Source organism: Paralichthys olivaceus, chromosome 12 (genome assembly GCF_024713975.1).
Source record: "Paralichthys olivaceus isolate ysfri-2021 chromosome 12, ASM2471397v2, whole genome shotgun sequence".
NCBI lineage: Eukaryota > Metazoa > Chordata > Actinopteri > Pleuronectiformes > Paralichthyidae > Paralichthys > Paralichthys olivaceus.
The window spans coordinates 8,903,189-8,921,232 of record NC_091104.1 but is presented as its reverse complement, the minus strand read 5'-3'; the positions used below and the strand labels follow the sequence as shown (position 1 = coordinate 8,921,232).

General features: G+C 40.6%; 2 long non-coding RNA genes and 2 gene segments (V, D, J or C); all 4 read right to left on the bottom strand.

The window, feature by feature from the left end:
- Positions 1-1,683: 1,683 nt before the first annotated feature.
- On the bottom strand, positions 1,684-2,877 carry LOC138412323 (uncharacterized). The gene is made up of 2 exons (XR_011244764.1): positions 2,709-2,877; positions 1,684-2,195 (listed from the first exon to the last, which is right to left on the bottom strand). It is a non-coding gene; the product is annotated as an uncharacterized lncRNA (long non-coding RNA).
- A 2,196-nt stretch (positions 2,878-5,073) lies between these two features.
- Positions 5,074-7,547, bottom strand: LOC138412317 (immunoglobulin lambda constant 1-like). The segment is given in 2 exon segments: positions 5,074-5,619; positions 6,787-7,547. Coding segments are annotated over 2 exon segments (360 nt in total).
- Positions 7,548-9,931: 2,384 nt separating this feature from the next.
- On the bottom strand, positions 9,932-11,667 carry LOC138412322 (uncharacterized). The gene is made up of 2 exons (XR_011244763.1): positions 10,952-11,667; positions 9,932-10,438 (listed from the first exon to the last, which is right to left on the bottom strand). It is a non-coding gene; the product is annotated as an uncharacterized lncRNA (long non-coding RNA).
- Positions 11,668-13,313: 1,646 nt separating this feature from the next.
- The window catches only part of LOC138412316 (Ig kappa chain V region Mem5-like), a 47,252-nt gene continuing 42,521 nt past the window's right edge, over positions 13,314-18,044 (bottom strand). The window contains 2 exon segments of the V gene segment in view: positions 13,314-13,859; positions 14,635-14,672. Coding sequence covers positions 13,537-13,859; positions 14,635-14,672 — 361 coding nt within the window.

The following is an 18,044-nucleotide window of genomic DNA, read 5'->3' as shown; positions in this document are numbered from 1 at the left end:
ATGATGGAGTTATTGATGATGGTGAAGTGTCAGCAGAGGGCAGTGTGCATCTACTTATAGACATGAAGAGACAGTTACTCCCAGAGGAGCTGCTGGCTTCAGTTTTCAGTCACACTTTGATTCAGTTGAGGAAACAAAATCACTTGGTTCGATTTTGATACATTTGGTGTTTTGGGATGAAAGAGTCCATGAACAACAATCACATTCAAAGGTTTTCTGGTAAAAAGCCTTGAAGACAAACTTCTCCCATGTGTGCAGACCAGAACGTTTCAAAGTCAGAACCAGAAGTGAAAGGTCCTTCATGTGATGTCCACATGTTCTCATTCAACCTCACCTCTTCCTCTGGGTTTCATCAAGACAGGTGTACTCAAATGTATTTTGCATGAATTGTTTGCATCGCTGCTCCTCAGAGTTAAAGTCTCACAGAGTCTGAACCGTTTTCACGCACTCGCACAGAAAACTGCATCAGGATGATGTTGACAGTAACTCTGAGTGTCATGATGGTTTTTCTGAGTCAGGGTGAGAGATTTTGAACATGGTGTTAATGTGTTGTCTTTATTTTCCTCCACAGGCTGTTGGAACTCTTTCCTCTGATGCTCTTTCATTCATTTCTGATTTCAGAGACTGCTGCCAACAAATTTCTGACTCAGACCGACACAGTCAAGTCTGTTAGACTTGGAGGGACTGTGAACATCGGAGCCAGAGGGAGTTCAGATATTGGTGCTGATCTCAGTTGGTACCTTCAGAAACCTGGACAGGCTCCCAAGCTTCTTATATACAGAGCATCAACTCTTAATTCAGGAACTCCGTCTCGATTCAGTGGCAGTAGATCTGGTTCTAGTTACACCTTAACTATCAGTGGTGTTCAGGCTGAAGATGTTGGAGATTATTACTGTTTCGGTGATCATGGCAGTGGAGTGTTCACACAGTGATTTAGAGTCGTACAAAAACCTCCCTCAGTTTGACTGAAGTGAAACTGGTCCACTGCAGCTGCACAGAGAATAACTGGTCCAGTGAACACAACACACGAGTCTTCAAGCAGAAGAATCTTTACTGAAACAAAGCCCACACACACTTCTCATTTTGTATTCTCCTCATTCAGTTCCCTCTCTGAAGCTACTGACATAACCTGGCACCTTACATCAGTCCAAACCAAAAGCTCCAGTTTCTTGTTCTAGATTTTGAAATCAATGTTTTAATGCTTGATATGTTGTATCTCCACTGACGTGCAGAGAAGTGACACAACTGAAACCATCTCCTGCACTTTCTGACACTGGAATGATCAAGAATGGAGGTTTTGCAATGTGTAAAATGTTGAAAGCAAAAAAAAAGACACCGATTTGTTGTGACACACAGTTTTATTCAATGATGATTAGTTGAGTTGAGTTTTAGAGGAATCATTTTAAATTGAGATTTAATAAGATCTAATGATTACATTAACAGTCACATTGACAGACAAATATTGGCCGTTAGTTATTTCTATCATTGGTTTTGCTTCGCTGAAAAGGAAGCATGTTTCCAATCTTGATAAAACGATCACTAATATGTCATCATTGTTCTTACCAATTAAAAGAAGTAGTAACTTTTATTTTTACCAACCGATTTAAATTCCAAGATATCTGCCCAGAGGAGGAGCATCAAGTGAAGATTTAAAACCATGTAAAAAGATTAAAGACCAAACACTTTGGTGTTATGCATCAATACAAACTTTATTAGCAAAACCTCATTTGTGAGCGTGACAGTTATTAAAGTTGAGCTCCACACAGAACAAACCTCTACAAACATCCAAACTCATATTTGATCAGAGCTGCAGGTCTGCTTCTCCTGCCCCCTCCCCCCAGACAGAGCTCCTGTCCTGGGCTTCAGTCGGCCCCTCTAGCCCTGACACTGGCTCCTGGTGAGGGACTGGGTCTGACTGTGTCCGTGGTGGAGGACCCTGCAGGAGTACAGCTCCCCTGTCTCCCAGTGCTCCCGGCTCAGGGTCAGGGTGCTGCTGCTGCTGAAGCGTCCGCTCTTCTCCTGCTCCGAGCTGGTAAGGACCCCCTCCGTCACCTCTGTGCCGTCCACGTGCCAGCTCACCACAGCTCCCTGAGGAGAGTAGCCAGTCAACAGGCAGGCCAGCATGGCCGAGCCCCCAGAGAGCTGCTCAGAGGAAGGGGGAAGCAGAGAGACCGAGGGCCTGACCATGGGGCCACCTGGAGGGGAGAGTAGAGACACACAAGAAGATGAGAGTCACTTATCTTATCTCATCTTAGCGTTACCTAATTGTATCATATCGTATCTTAACCGAGACAAGACCCATCAAGAAAATCTGGAGTATGAAACTCTTTAACAGTCATTTTTATACACGCAGGGTTAAAAAAATCAAGTTTCCAATGAGCTGAACTTTGATATAAACTTAATTCAAGCTTCTTTACATCGTCTACAGAAAATGTCCATTCGCATCCTCATTCATAATACAATCATTTCATGTGCTGACATAATTCAGAGACCTATTGTTTCAATTTGGCAAAGTCATGATTGAACTTTTCAACTTCTAATCGTTGTTGCTTATTAACAGACTGAAATTCATATTCACTTTTTTTCCCCTTTCAAATATGATTGTTGTCTGATAACTACCGGATGTAATAAAACATAGAGACACATTTATTTATCTATTGAGAAATACATTATGTGCAAAGTTTGATCCACCATGAAGCCAGACTTACTGTGAATGATGAGTTTGGTGCCTCCGCCGAACGTGTACCACAGTGATAGAAGTCTGTTAAAAAGCACAAAGTCATGTCAGTGACAAACTGTCATCTGTGTTAACAGATGCAGAAACAATCTCTGTCATCTAAAGGATTTTATTATTACAAAAATAACATCCACCTTGAAAACGTTCATGATTTTGCTTTGTTTTCTGATATATGTCAAAATTCAATGAAACAGGATGATTCCACAACTGATGAGCATTTAACCAGCTGCAAACTGAGGAAACCCTTCACATCATTATTCAATGTGGCTGAGATTATTTGACATGAAACTACAGGACATTGGAGAGAAGAACTTTGAATCATTTTTGTAAAATGAAATAAAAAAAGCTGGTAAATTAAATATATGAATAAGTTCAACTGCTCAACTGCAAGTTGAATGTCTGGGCTGTTCTTGCATTTTATTTTCCTCACCCTAGAAAAACTAATAAAATTAAAATAAATAATAATAATAATCCATGGAGTTGGCATTGGGAGAACATGTGAGACATGTTTAAGTTTTCTATGGACAGATTTGAAATGGTCGAATGATCCAGAGGGAGATGAACTCTGCTTTTTCTGTTTCACATCCGCAGGTGTGTGTTTGCATGACTTTTGTGCATCGCTGCTCCAGAGTTTAAGTTCTCCTGCCTCACACAGAGTCCGAGCAGTTTTCACACGCTCACACAGAAAACTGCATCAGGATGATGTTGACAGTAACTCTGAGTGTCATGTTGGTTTTTCTGAGTCAGGGTGAGAGATTTTGAACATGGTGTTAATGTGTTGTCTTTATTTTCCTCCACAGGCTGTTGGAACTCTTTCCTCTGATGCTCTTTCATTCATTTCTGATTTCAGAGTCTGCTGCCAACAATTTTCTGACTCAGACCGACACAGTCAAGTCTGTTAGACTTGGAGGGACTGTGAACATCGGAGCCAGAGGGAGTTCAAATATTGGTGATGATCTCAGTTGGTACCTTCAGAAACCTGGACAGGCTCCCAAGCTTCTTATATACACAACATCAACTCTTAATTCAGGAACTCCGTCTCGATTCAGTGGCAGTAGATCTGGTTCTAGTTACACCTTAACTATCAGTGGTGTTCAGGCTGAAGATGTTGGAGATTATTACTGTCTTGGTGCTCATGGCAGTGGAATGTTCACACAGTGATTTAGAGTCGTACAAAAACCTCCCTCAGTTTGACTGAAGTGAAACTGGTCCACTGCAGCTGCACAGAGAATAACTGGTCCAGTGAACACAACACACGAGTCGTCAAGCAGAAGAATCTTAACTGAAACAAACTAAACTAAAGTTTTAAATGTTCATAAATCAACAAACAAGGCCCCATGCAACCAACTTTGTCCTTTTAGATGATTGGTTGAAGACTTGAACGTCTAAATGTGTGTGTAAGATGAGCCTGAGATGGTGGGGGGGAGGTTTGAAGTTAAACTTTATTGCTTCACTATCATTTACGTGGATGCACGGGTCTGCACTTTTAATGTTGATGAGAAAAGATTAGTTTGAAGATTGTAATGATGTGGTTCATGTGTTTCTTTGTAGGGGGGTGTTTGATTCAATGCAGGCTCCCCCAGGTCCCTTTTGCCCGAGGCCCCTAAAGTCCCTTGAAACGCCCCTGGAGTCCCACAAATGATTTTTCATGGTGATTCTCTGGCGGAGCAGTGAACGCTGCGTCGACCGGCCGAGTTGCACGTGTTGTAAACGGAGCTGTATCGTGAAAAACCTGCGTCAACTAGTTGCTCTACAGAATGAGCTCTAACAGAAAACTACAGTGAACACAGAGAATATATGTAGTGATGTGCACGATGTATTATAAACACATTGAGATGATACAACCAACAAGTTTAAAACAAGAATAATCAGAAAGTTCTGGTTATTAATCAATTTCATTTGATGACTAAATGTTTGTTTGTCGACTTTAATTGTCATTTAGATTCTGTTAAACTTTATTAAATAGTGATATGATGAATATTATAATCACACATTCAAAGGTGTTTTACCATTAAGCACTCACACATCAGAACATGGATGGAACTAAATATCTAAATAACTCTTATGCTAAATGTGTCATCTCCCTCTAACTTCTCAGGTTTCATTTGAAGTTTTTACTTGTGACACTTTTGTTGACAATAATATGAATTATGAGGAAAGTCCTACAAACTAATGAAATATGTGATTTTCATCATTTGAATGAAGTGAATTGTTCATTTCAGAAGTGAGGAACATGGTTTTCATGCAGATCCACACAAGAGAAATTATTGTATAAGTGGAAGTAAAACACAGATTTACATTAATATCTTGCAGAAGAAATAAAACAGAAGCAGATGTTAGTGATGATTTATTTTATTTCAGTAAAGTAAGAATAGAAATGTGAAAAACAAATGACATATGACATGAAATATTTATTCTTGTTTAAAAAGTAGCACAATACAACATTGAACTGTGATAATATGTTGAAGCAAAGATATGAAGACGTGCAGAGCTGCAGTAGAACACACGTAAATCAAACAGACCCACAGTAGAGCACAATGACTCCATCCTGTCGTCTCTCTACTCCGAGCAGCGGTCAGGGTCCAGGGTTTGAGTGACAGGGCTCTGTCCGTTCAGACTGGCCTCACAGCTCACTGAGGCCGCCTTGCTCCACTGCTCCACAGGGAGGCTCAGGGTGCTGCTCCAGCTGTAGTGGCCGTCCTTCCCCAGGACCTCTGGGCTGTGAGACGCCCCCGAGGAGCTGCTGCTGCCCCCCACCTTCCAGCCCAGGCTCCAGGCCGAGGGGAAGCCCCCGCTGGCCAGACACACCAGAGTGGCACTGCCCTGCTGCAGCTCTGCACTGGAGGGGGGGAGGACGGTCAGGGTGGGCCGCACCACACCCACTGGAGGAGAGAGAGGGGGGAGAAAAGACAAATGGATGAGGATGAAGCAAAATGACGTCCAGGTGATTTCTTGCATGTTATAAAATAAAACAGAAGAACTTCTACTGTTTAACATCTTCACTCAGTGTCAGACCATCAGCCGCAGGGTTCAAGTGTCAATGTGGCTGAGAAGGTTCACTGATAATGATTATTGATGATTATTGATGACGTCTTCATGTCTGTTTCTCAACGTGTGACAGTGAAGAACTCGTCCCTGAGATGATTTTCTTCTGTTTGAAGTCACAGAGCTGAAACACTGGTGTGAAAACAGTTCAAACCGTTGTCGTCTGTTTCTTTCACTTCCTTTTCACCACATGAACCGTGAACACAAAGCTGAGCTGCATTTACTGATAAAATCCTGTTTGTGTTCAACATCAGATTTTTGTGCCAGAATATGTCTGATCATTTCAAAGTAAACATTTGAAACACTTTGTGATTCAGTTTGAAGCTTGAGCAAATTCTATTTTAAAATGTTCTACACATGTGAATTCAAATCATTAGTGAACATGAAAATAGATGAAACATTTGTTTTTGTATGTTTCTATAAATGTAATAATCTACAGAAACTCATTACAATCAATAAATATTGATCAGCATTTCTTTTTCTCAGGATATGAGATTAACTTTGATTGATCAAAACTCAACAAAATTATCAGCCAGTCAATCTCTGAACTTGATCAAATTCTTCTTCATTATTAGATCAAAGTTATTATTGCACAAAGTCAAAATCTCTGGTACTTACAGTCACTGACGAGTTTGGTTCCTCCACCGAAAGTGTACCACAGTGATACAGACTCATTAGGTGCTCGTACAAAAACCTCCTGCACCGTGAACAACAGTCTGTCCACTGAAGATTCACTTTTTATGGTAAAACTACACAATTGACACTTCATATTTATATTGAGCTAATGTGGCCTGACATTTCATCATGATTTGAAATAATTTCAATCATTTTTGTTACTTCTAAACATTGAGACACAAACAGTTGATTTAACTTTGTCATAAATTAATACTTCAAAATAGTTTAACATCATTTAAAATCTGTAAAACAAACAGGAAACCTCAGTAGAATTTGAAAAACACAATTCAAACAAAAAGCTTTTAAAGTTCTATTGTACTTCTACTCACTCTGTAATTCAAGGGAATAAAATAAACATATTTGCATCAATGAAAGTGACACAATTTGAATCCAGATGCTGACGACCCTCAATTGTGCTTCTTCATATTTAGTGTAAATCCAAACAGTAACGCTCCTGAGTTTGTGTCCCACGTCACCTTCAGTCCGCTCAGAGCAGAGGAATCATTTCCATAGAGAGGAGGCTTTGCATCGTCAGCTGATCCTCCACTGAACCGAGAAGCTTTATAGTCCTGTGACTTCAGCTCTGCAGGACTCAGACCCGTCAGTCGACCACAACCACCATGACTCTCATCGCCCTCCTCATCTGGACGCTGGCCTGCTGCAGCTTCACAGGTTCAGTCACTCAGCAACATTTCAGACGTGATGCGCTGCCTGTTCTCTCTCTTCACCTCCGCTGAGACTTGTATGATTTGTGTTTGTCTGCAGGATGCAGCGGCCAGGTGACTGTGACTCAGCCTCCAGTCGTGACCTTTACTCCAGGATCCACTGTCACTCTGACCTGTAAAACCAACCCCAGTGTTGGAACGTGTTATAGTCAACCATGTATGTCCTGGTACCAGCAGAAACCTGGACAGACTCCAAAGCTCCTAATATACAGAGCGACCAATAGACATTCAGGAGCACCAGCTCGATTTAGTGGCAGTGGAAGCAGCTCTGACTTCTCTTTGACCATCAATGGAGTTCAGAGTGAAGATGTTGGAGATTATTACTGTTTTAGTGGCCATGTAATAAATGGACAGAGTGTGTTGACACAGTGAATCACAGTCGTACAAAAACCTCCCTCAGTCAGAGGCAGAGACACTGAGCTGTTACAGCAGGAAGAGAGTGTGACACAGACCAGTGAACACAGAGACTGACAGGAACCTCACCAAGCACAACATTCACAATCACACACTTTCAGACCTAAGATGAAACTCTTAAAAAGTTGCTTTTACTGACTACATCCATTTATTACTACAAATGAATGACCAGTTTGTAATATTTGAATATCATTTTACCACAAGCTTTACTTATTCTCTGATTTTCCACAGGAGTGTCAGTGGGATATTTCTAAATATGTACAAAATAGATATTTCTCAAGTGCAGTAATTACAGTCAATACATTCATGATGCATTTTGCAGCTCTTTTTATTCACATGGTTTTATCTTCATTAGCAGACGCACTTTGCTCAGTTTTATTGGAACTGTACATGTTAAACTTTAGTTTTTTACAGAGCAATCAAATGAGACTGATACTCGTAGACTTCACTGTCACATGAAGTCTTATTGATACTCAGAGTATTCTCAGAGGGGGAGAGTACTTCAATAAAGCAGAGGTCTGGGGTCACTGAGGTTAGATGACGTGTACTTACTGACTTCTTTCCCTGATATCAGAGCTGAATGAAATGACTGATGTACACGGTGATGAAAGATTGAACAAGGACAGAAAACCAAATCAGTCTCAACCATGATGGAGTTATTGATGATGGTGAAGTGTCAGCAGAGGGCAGTGTGCATCTACTTATAGACATGAAGAGACAGTTACTCCCAGAGGAGCTGCTGGCTTCAGTTTTCAGTCACACTTTGATTCAGTTGAGGAAACAAAATCACTTGGTTCGATTTTGATACATTTGGTGTTTTGGGATGAAAGAGTCCATGAACAACAATCACATTCAAAGGTTTTCTGGTAAAAAGCCTTGAAGACAAACTTCTCCCATGTGTGCAGACCAGAACGTTTCAAAGTCAGAACCAGAAGTGAAAGTTCCTTCATGTGATGTCCACATGTTCTCACTCAACCTCACCTCTTCCTCTGGGTTTCATCAAGACAGGTGTACTCAAATGTATTTTGCATGAATTGTATGCATCGCTGCTCCTCAGAGTTAAAGTCTCACAGAGTCTGAACCGTTTTCACGCACTCGCACAGAAAACTGCATCAGGATGATGTTGACAGTAACTCTGAGTGTCATGATGGTTTTTCTGAGTCAGGGTGAGAGATTTTGAACATGGTGTTAATGTGTTGTCTTTATTTTCCTCCACAGGCTGTTGGAACTCTTTCCTCTGATGCTCTTTCATTCATTTCTGATTTCAGAGACTGCTGCCAACAAATTTCTGACTCAGACCGACACAGTCAAGTCTGTTAGACTTGGAGGGACTGTGAACATCGGAGCCAGAGGGAGTTCAGATATTGGTGCTGATCTCAGTTGGTACCTTCAGAAACCTGGACAGGCTCCCAAGCTTCTTATATACAGAGCATCAACTCTTAATTCAGGAACTCCGTCTCGATTCAGTGGCAGTAGATCTGGTTCTAGTTACACCTTAACTATCAGTGGTGTTCAGGCTGAAGATGTTGGAGATTATTACTGTCTTGGTGCTCATAGCGATTACACGTTCACACAGTGATTTAGAGTCGTACAAAAACCTCCCTCAGTTTGACTGAAGTGAAACTGGTCCACTGCAGCTGCACAGAGAATAACTGGTCCAGTGAACACAACACACGAGTCTTCAAGCAGAAGAATCTTTACTGAAACAAAGCCCACACACACTTCTCATTTTGTATTCTCCTCATTCAGTTCCCTCTCTGAAGCTACTGACATAACCTGGCACCTTACATCAGTCCAAACCAAAAGCTCCAGTTTCTTGTTCTAGATTTTGAAATCAATGTTTTAATGCTTGATATGTTGTATCTCCACTGACGTGCAGAGAAGTGACACAACTGAAACCATCTCCTGCACTTTCTGACACTGGAATGATCAAGAATGGAGGTTTTGCAATGTGTAAAATGTTGAAAGCAAAAAAAAAGACACCGATTTGTTGTGACACACAGTTTTATTCAATGATGATTAGTTGAGTTGAGTTTTAGAGGAATCATTTGAAAATGAGATTTAATAAGATCTAATGATTACATTAACAGTCACATTGACAGACAAATATTGGCCGTTAGTTATTTCTATCATTGGTTTTGCTTCGCTGAAAAGGAAGCATGTTTCCAATCTTGATAAAACGATCACTAATATGTCATCATTGTTCTTACCAATTAAAAGAAGTAGTAACTTTTATTTTTACCAACCGATTTAAATTCCAAGATATCTGCCCAGAGGAGGAGCATCAAGTGAAGATTTAAAACCATGTAAAAAGATTAAAGACCAAACACTTTGGTGTTATGCATCAATACAAACTTTATTAGCAAAACCTCATTTGTGAGCGTGACAGTTATTAAAGTTGAGCTCCACACAGAACAAACCTCTACAAACATCCAAACTCATATTTGATCAGAGCTGCAGGTCTGCTTCTCCTGCCCCCTCCCCCCAGACAGAGCTCCTGTCCTGGGCTTCAGTCGGCCCCTCTAGCCCTGACACTGGCTCCTGGTGAGGGACTGGGTCTGACTGTGTCCGTGGTGGAGGACCCTGCAGGAGTACAGCTCCCCTGTCTCCCAGTGCTCCCGGCTCAGGGTCAGGGTGCTGCTGCTGCTGAAGCGTCCGCTCTTCTCCTGCTCCGAGCTGGTAAGGACCCCCTCCGTCACCTCTGTGCCGTCCACGTCCCAGCTCACCACAGCTCCCTGAGGAGAGTAGCCAGTCAACAGGCAGGCCAGCATGGCCGAGCCCCCAGAGAGCTGCTCAGAGGAAGGGGGAAGCAGAGAGACCGAGGGCCTGACCATGGGGCCACCTGGAGGGGAGAGTAGAGACACACAAGAAGATGAGAGTCACTTATCTTATCTCATCTTAGCGTTACCTAATTGTATCATATCGTATCTTAACCGAGACAAGACCCATTAAGAAAATCTGGAGTATGAAACTCTTTAACAGTCATTTTTATACACGCAGGGTTAAAAAAATCAAGTTTCCAATGAGCTGAACTTTGATATAAACTTAATTCAAGCTTCTTTACATCGTCTACAGAAAATGTCCATTCGCATCCTCATTCAGAATACAATCATTTCATGTGCTGACATAATTCAGAGACCTATTGTTTCAATTTGGCAAAGTCATGATTGAACTTTTCAACTTCTAATCGTTGTTGCTTATTAACAGACTGAAATTCATATTCACTTTTTTTCCCCTTTCAAATATGATTGTTGTCTGATAACTACCGGATGTAATAAAACATAGAGACACATTTATTTATCTATTGAGAAATACATTATGTGCAAAGTTTGATCCACCATGAAGCCAGACTTACTGTGAATGATGAGTTTGGTGCCTCCGCCGAACGTGTACCACAGTGATAGAAGTCTGTTAAAAAGCACAAAGTCATGTCAGTGACAAACTGTCATCTGTGTTAACAGATGCAGAAACAATCTCTGTCATCTAAAGGATTTTATTATTACAAAAATAACATCCACCTTGAAAACGTTCATGATTTTGCTTTGTTTTCTGATATATGTCAAAATTCAATGAAACAGGATGATTCCACAACTGATGAGCATTTAACCAGCTGCAAACTGAGGAGACCCTTCACATCATTATTCAATGTGGCTGAGATTATTTGACATGAAACTACAGGACATTGGAGAGAAGAACTTTGAATCATTTTTGTAAAATGAAATAAAAAAAGCTGGTAAATTAAATATATCAATAAGTTCAACTGCTCATGTGCAAGTTGAATGTCTGGGCTGTTCTTGCATTTTATTTTCCTCACCCTAGAAAAACTAATAAAATTAAAATAAATAATAATAATAATCCATAGAGTTGGCATTGGGAGAACATGTGAGACATGTTTAAGTTTTCTATGGACAGATTTGAAATGGTCGAATGATCCAGAGGGAGATGAACTCTGCTTTTTCTGTTTCACATCCGCAGGTGTGTGTTTGCATGACTTTTGTGCATCGCTGCTCCAGAGTTTAAGTTCTCCTGCCTTACACAGAGTCCGAGCAGTTTTCACACGCTCACACAGAAAACTGCATCAGGATGATGTTGACAGTAACTCTGAGTGTCATGATGGTTTTTCTGAGTCAGGGTGAGAGATTTTGAACATGGTGTTAATGTGTTGTCTTTATTTTCCTCCACAGGCTGTTGGAACTCTTTCCTCTGATGCTCTTTCATTCATTTCTGATTTCAGAGTCTGCTGCCAACAATTTTCTGACTCAGACCGACACAGTCAAGTCTGTTAGTCTTGGAGGGACTGTGAACATCGGAGCCAGAGGGAGTTCAGATATTGATGATGATCTCAGTTGGTACCTTCAGAAACCTGGACAGGCTCCCAAGCTTCTTATATACACAACATCAACTCGTAATTCAGGAACTCCGTCTCGATTCAGTGGCAGTAGATCTGGTTCTAGTTACACCTTAACTATCAGTGGTGTTCAGGCTGAAGATGTTGGAGATTATTACTGTCTTGGTGATCATGGTGGAACGTTCACACAGTGATTTAGAGTCGTACAAAAACCTCCCTCAGTTTGACTGAAGTGAAACTGGTCCACTGCAGCTGCACAGAGAATAACTGGTCCAGTGAACACAACACACGAGTCTTCAAGCAGAAGAATCTTAACTGAAACAAACTAAACTAAAGTTTTAAATGTTCATAAATCAACAAACAAGGCCCCACGCAACCAACTTTGTCCTTTTAGATGATTGGTTGAAGACTTGAACGTCTAAATGTGTGTGTAAGATGAGCCTGAGATGGTGGGGGGGGGGTTTGAAGTTAAACTTTATTGCTTCACTATCATTTACGTGGATGCACGGGTCTGCACTTTTAATGTTGATGAGAAAAGATTAGTTTGAAGATTGTAATGATGTGGTTCATGTGTTTCTTTGTAGGGGGGTGTTTGATTCAATGCAGGCTCCCCCAGATCCCTTTTGCCCGAGGCCCCTAAAGTCCCTTGAAACGCCCCTGGAGTCCCACAAATGATTTTTCATGGTGATTCTCTGGCGGAGCAGTGAACGCTGCGTCGACCGGCCGAGTTGCACGTGTTGTAAACGGAGCTGTATCGTGACAAACCTACGTCAACTAGTTGCTCTGCAGAATGAGCTCTAACAGAAAACTACAGTGAACACAGAGAATATATGTAGTGATGTGTACGATGTATTATAAACACATTGAGATGATACAACCAACAAGTTTAAAACAAGAATAATCAGAAAGTTCTGTTTATTAATCAATTTCATTTGATGACTAAATGTTTGTTTGTCGACTTTAATTGTCATTTAGATTCTGTTAAACTTTATTAAATAGTGATATGATGAATATTATAATCACACATTCAAAGGTGTTTTACCATTAAGCACTCACACATCAGAACATGGATGGAACTAAATATCTAAATAACTCTTATGCTAAATGTGTCATCTCCCTCTAACTTCTCAGGTTTCATTTGAAGTTTTTACTTGTGACACTTTTGTTGACAATAATATGAATTATGAGGAAAGTCCTACAAACTAATGAAATATGTGATTTTCATCATTTGAATGAAGTGAATTGTTCATTTCAGAAGTGAGGAACATGGTTTTCATGCAGATCCACACAAGAGAAATTATTGTATAAGTGGAAGTAAAATGCAGATTTACATTAATATCTTGCAGAAGAAATAAAACAGAAGCAGATGTTAGTGATGATTTCTTTTATTTCAGTAAAGTAAGAATAGAAATGTGAAAAACAAATGACATATGACATGAAATATTTATTCTTGTTTAAAAAGTACCACAATACAACATTGAACTGTGATAATATGTTGAAGCAAAGATATGAAGACGTGCAGAGCTGCAGTAGAACACACGTAAATCAAACAGACCCACAGTAGAGCACAATGACTCCATCCTGTCGTCTCTCTACTCCGAGCAGCGGTCAGGGTCCAGGGTTTGAGTGACAGGGCTCTGTCCGTTCAGACTGGCCTCACAGCTCACTGAGGCCGCCTTGCTCCACTGCTCCACAGGGAGGCTCAGGGTGCTGCTCCAGCTGTAGTGGCCGTCCTTCCCCAGGACCTCTAGGCTGTGAGACGCCCCCGAGGAGCTGCTGCTGCCCCCCACCTTCCAGCCCAGGCTCCAGGCCGAGGGGAAGCCCCCGCTGGCCAGACACACCAGAGTGGCACTGCCCTGCTGCAGCTCTGCACTGGAGGGGGGGAGGACGGTCAGGGTGGGCCGCACCACACCCACTGGAGGAGAGAGAGGGGGGAGAAAAGACAAAGGGATGAGGATGAAGCAAAATGACGTCCAGGTGATTTCTTGCACGTTATAAAATAAAACAGAAGAACTTCTACTGTTTAACATCTTCACTCAGTGTCAGACCATCAGCCGCAGGGTTCAAGTGTCAATGTGGCTGAGAAGGTTCACTGATAATGATTATTGATGATTATTGATGACGTCTTCATGTCTGTTTCTCAACGTGTGACAGTGAAGAACTCGTCCCTGAGATGATTTTCTTCTGTTTAAAGTCACAGAGCTGAAACACTGGTGTGAAAACAGTTCAAACCGTTGTCGTCTGTTTCTTTCACTTCCTTTTCACCACATGAACCGTGAACACAAAGCTGAGCTGCATTTACTGATAAAATCCTGTTTGTGTTCAACATCAGATTTTTGTGCCAGAATATGTTTGATCATTTCAAAGTAAACATTTGAAACACTTTGTGATTCAGTTTGAAGCTTGAGCAAATTCTATTTTAAAATGTTCTACACATTCAAATCATTATTGAACATGAAAATAGATGAAACATTTGTTTTTGTATGTTTCTATAAATGTAATAATCTACAGAAATTCATTACAATCAATAAATATTGATCAGCAATTCTTTTTCTCAGGATATGAGATTAACTTTGATTGATCAAAACTCAACAAAATTATCAGCCAGTCAATCTCTGAACTTGATCAAATTCTTCTTCATTATTAGATCAAAGTTATTATTGCACAAAGTCAAAATCTCTGGTACTTACAGTCACTGACGAGTTTGGTTCCTCCACCGAAAGTGAGCCACAGTGATACAGACTCATTAGGTGCTCGTACAAAAACCTCCTGCACCATGAACAACAGTCTGTCCACTGAAGATTCACTTTTTATGGTAAAACTACACAATTGACACTTCATATTTATATTGAGCTAATGTGGCTTGACATTTCATCATGATTTGAAATAATTTCAATCATTTTTGTTACTTTTAAACATTGAGACACAAACAGTTGATTTAACTTTGTCATAAATTAATATCTCAAAATAGTTTAACATCATTTAAAATCTGTAAAACAAACAGGAAACCTCAACAGAATTTGAAAAACACAATTTAAACAAAAAGCTTTTAAAGTTCTATTGTACTTCTACTCACTCTGTAATTCAAGGGAATAAAATAAACATATTTGCATCAATGAAAGTGACACAATTTGAATCCAGATGCTGACGACCCTCAATTGTGCTTCTTCATATTTAGTGTAAATCCAAACAGTAACGCTCCTGAGTTTGTGTCCCACGTCACCTTCAGTCCGCTCAGAGCAGAGGAATCATTTCCATAGAGATGAGGCTTTGCATCGTCAGCTGATCCTCCACTGAACCGAGAAGCTTTATAGTCCTGTGACTTCAGCTCTGCAGGACTCAGACCCGTCAGTCGACCACAACCACCATGACTCTCATCGCCCTCCTCATCTGGACGCTGGCCTGCTGCAGCTTCACAGGTTCAGTCACTCAGCAACATTTCAGACGTGATGCGCTGCCTGTTCTCTCTCTTCACCTCCGCTGAGACTTGTATGATTTGTGTTTGTCTGCAGGATGCAGCGGCCAGGTGACTGTGACTCAGCCTCCAGTCGTGACCATTACTCCAGGATCCACTGTCACTCTGACCTGTAAAACCAACCCCAGTGTTGGAACGTGTAGTAATAGTGAACCATGTATGTACTGGTACCAGCAGAAACCTGGACAGACTCCAAAGCTCCTAATATACAGAGCGACCAATAGACATTCAGGAGCACCAGCTCGGTTTAGTGGCAGTGGAAGCAGCTCTGACTTCTCTTTGACCATCAGTGGAGTTCAGAGTGAAGATGTTGGAGATTATTACTGTCACAGTGGCCATGTAATAAATGGACAGAGTGTGTTGACACAGTGATTTAGAGTCGTACAAAAACCTCCCTCAGTCAGAGGCAGAGACACTGAGCTGTTACAGCAGGAAGAGAGTGTGACACAGACCAGTGAACACAGAGACTGACAGGAACCTCACCAAGCACAACATTCACAATCACACACTTTCAGACCTAAGATGAAACTCTTAAAAAGTTGCTTTTACTGACTACATCCATTTATTACTACAAATGAATGACCAGTTTGTAATATTTGAATATCATTTTACCACAAGCTTTACTTATTCTCTGATTTTCCACAGGAGTGTCAGTGGGATATTTCTAAATATGTACAAAATAGATATTTCTCAAGTGCAGTAATTACAGTCAATACATTCATGATGTATTTGTAGTATATTCAAGAATCCTATATAGAGCAAGGTGCATTCCATAAGTTGTATACAATCATTATATACATTGTTTGTGGACTTTATCTTTGTATAAACAGTTTTTAAAGACATTTATTTATAGTGATAGTCTATATATTCTACATATTTCATATAGACTGTCAACATCTTTATGTAGACTGTATATACATATGTGAATCATATATTATTATATTAAACATAGATTATATGAGAAATATATTATTTAGTCAACAGATTGCATGTATATCTATATAGACCTTATATATCATTATATAGCAACCAGACTGTGTTCATATAGACAGTCTATCTAACTAAGGTCTCTTTAGGCCTCATGATGCATTTTGCAGCTCTTTTTATTCACATGGTTTTATCTTCATTAGCAGACGCACTTTGCTCAGTTTTATTGGAACTGTACATGTTAAACTTTAGTTTTTTACAGAGCAATCAAATGAGACTGATACTCGTAGACTTCACTGTCACATCAAGTCTTATTGATACTCAGAGTATTCTCAGAGGGGGAGAGTACTTCAATAAAACAGAGGTCTGGGGTCACTGAGGTTAGATGACGTGTACTTACTGACTTCTTTCCCTGATATCAGAGCTGAATGAAATGACTGATGTACACGGTGATGAAAGATTGAACAAGGACAGAAAACCAAATCAGTCTCAACCATGATGGAGTTATTGATGATGGTGAAGTGTCAGCAGAGGGCAGTGTGCATCTACTTATAGACATGAAGAGACAGTTACTCCCAGAGGAGCTGCTGGCTTCAGTTTTCAGTCACACTTTGATTCAGTTGAGGAAACAAAATCACTTGGTTCGATTTTGATACATTTGGTGTTTTGGGATGAAAGAGTCCATGAACAACAATCACATTCAAAGGTTTTCTGGTAAAAAGCCTTGAAGACAAACTTCTCCCATGTGTGCAGACCAGAACGTTTCAAAGTCAGAACCAGAAGTGAAAGTTCCTTCATGTGATGTCCACATGTTCTCACTCAACCTCACCTCTTCCTCTGGGTTTCATCAAGACAGGTGTACTCAAATGTATTTTGCATGAATTGTATGCATCGCTGCTCCTCAGAGTTAAAGTCTCACAGAGTCTGAACCGTTTTCACGCACTCGCACAGAAAACTGCATCAGGATGATGTTGACAGTAACTCTGAGTGTCATGATGGTTTTTCTGAGTCAGGGTGAGAGATTTTGAACATGGTGTTAATGTGTTGTCTTTATTTTCCTCCACAGGCTGTTGGAACTCTTTCCTCTGATGCTCTTTCATTCATTTCTGATTTCAGAGTCTGCTGCCAACAAATTTCTGACTCAGACCGACACAGTCAAGTCTGTTAGTCTTGGAGGGACTGTGAACATCGGAGCCAGAGGGAGTTCAGATATTGAGGATGATCTCAGTTGGTACCTTCAGAAACCTGGACAGGCTCCCAAGCTTCTTATATACAAAGCATCAACTCGTTATTCAGGAACTCCGTCTCGATTCAGTGGCAGTAGCTCTGGTTCTAGTTACACCTTAACTATCAGTGGTGTTCAGGCTGAAGATGTTGGAGATTATTACTGTCTCGGCTATCATAGCGGTAACACGTTCACACAGTGATTTAGAGTCGTACAAAAACCTCCCTCAGTTTGACTGAAGTGAAACTGGTCCACTGCAGCTGCACAGAGAATAACTGGTCCAGTGAACACAACACACGAGTCTTCAAGCAGAAGAATCTTAACTGAAACAAAGCCCACACACACTTCTCGTTTTGTATTCTCCTCATTCAGTTCCATCTCTGAAGCTACTCTGACTTTATTAAATAGTGATATGATGAATATTATAATCACACATTCAAAGGTGTTTTACCATTAAGCACTCACACATCAGA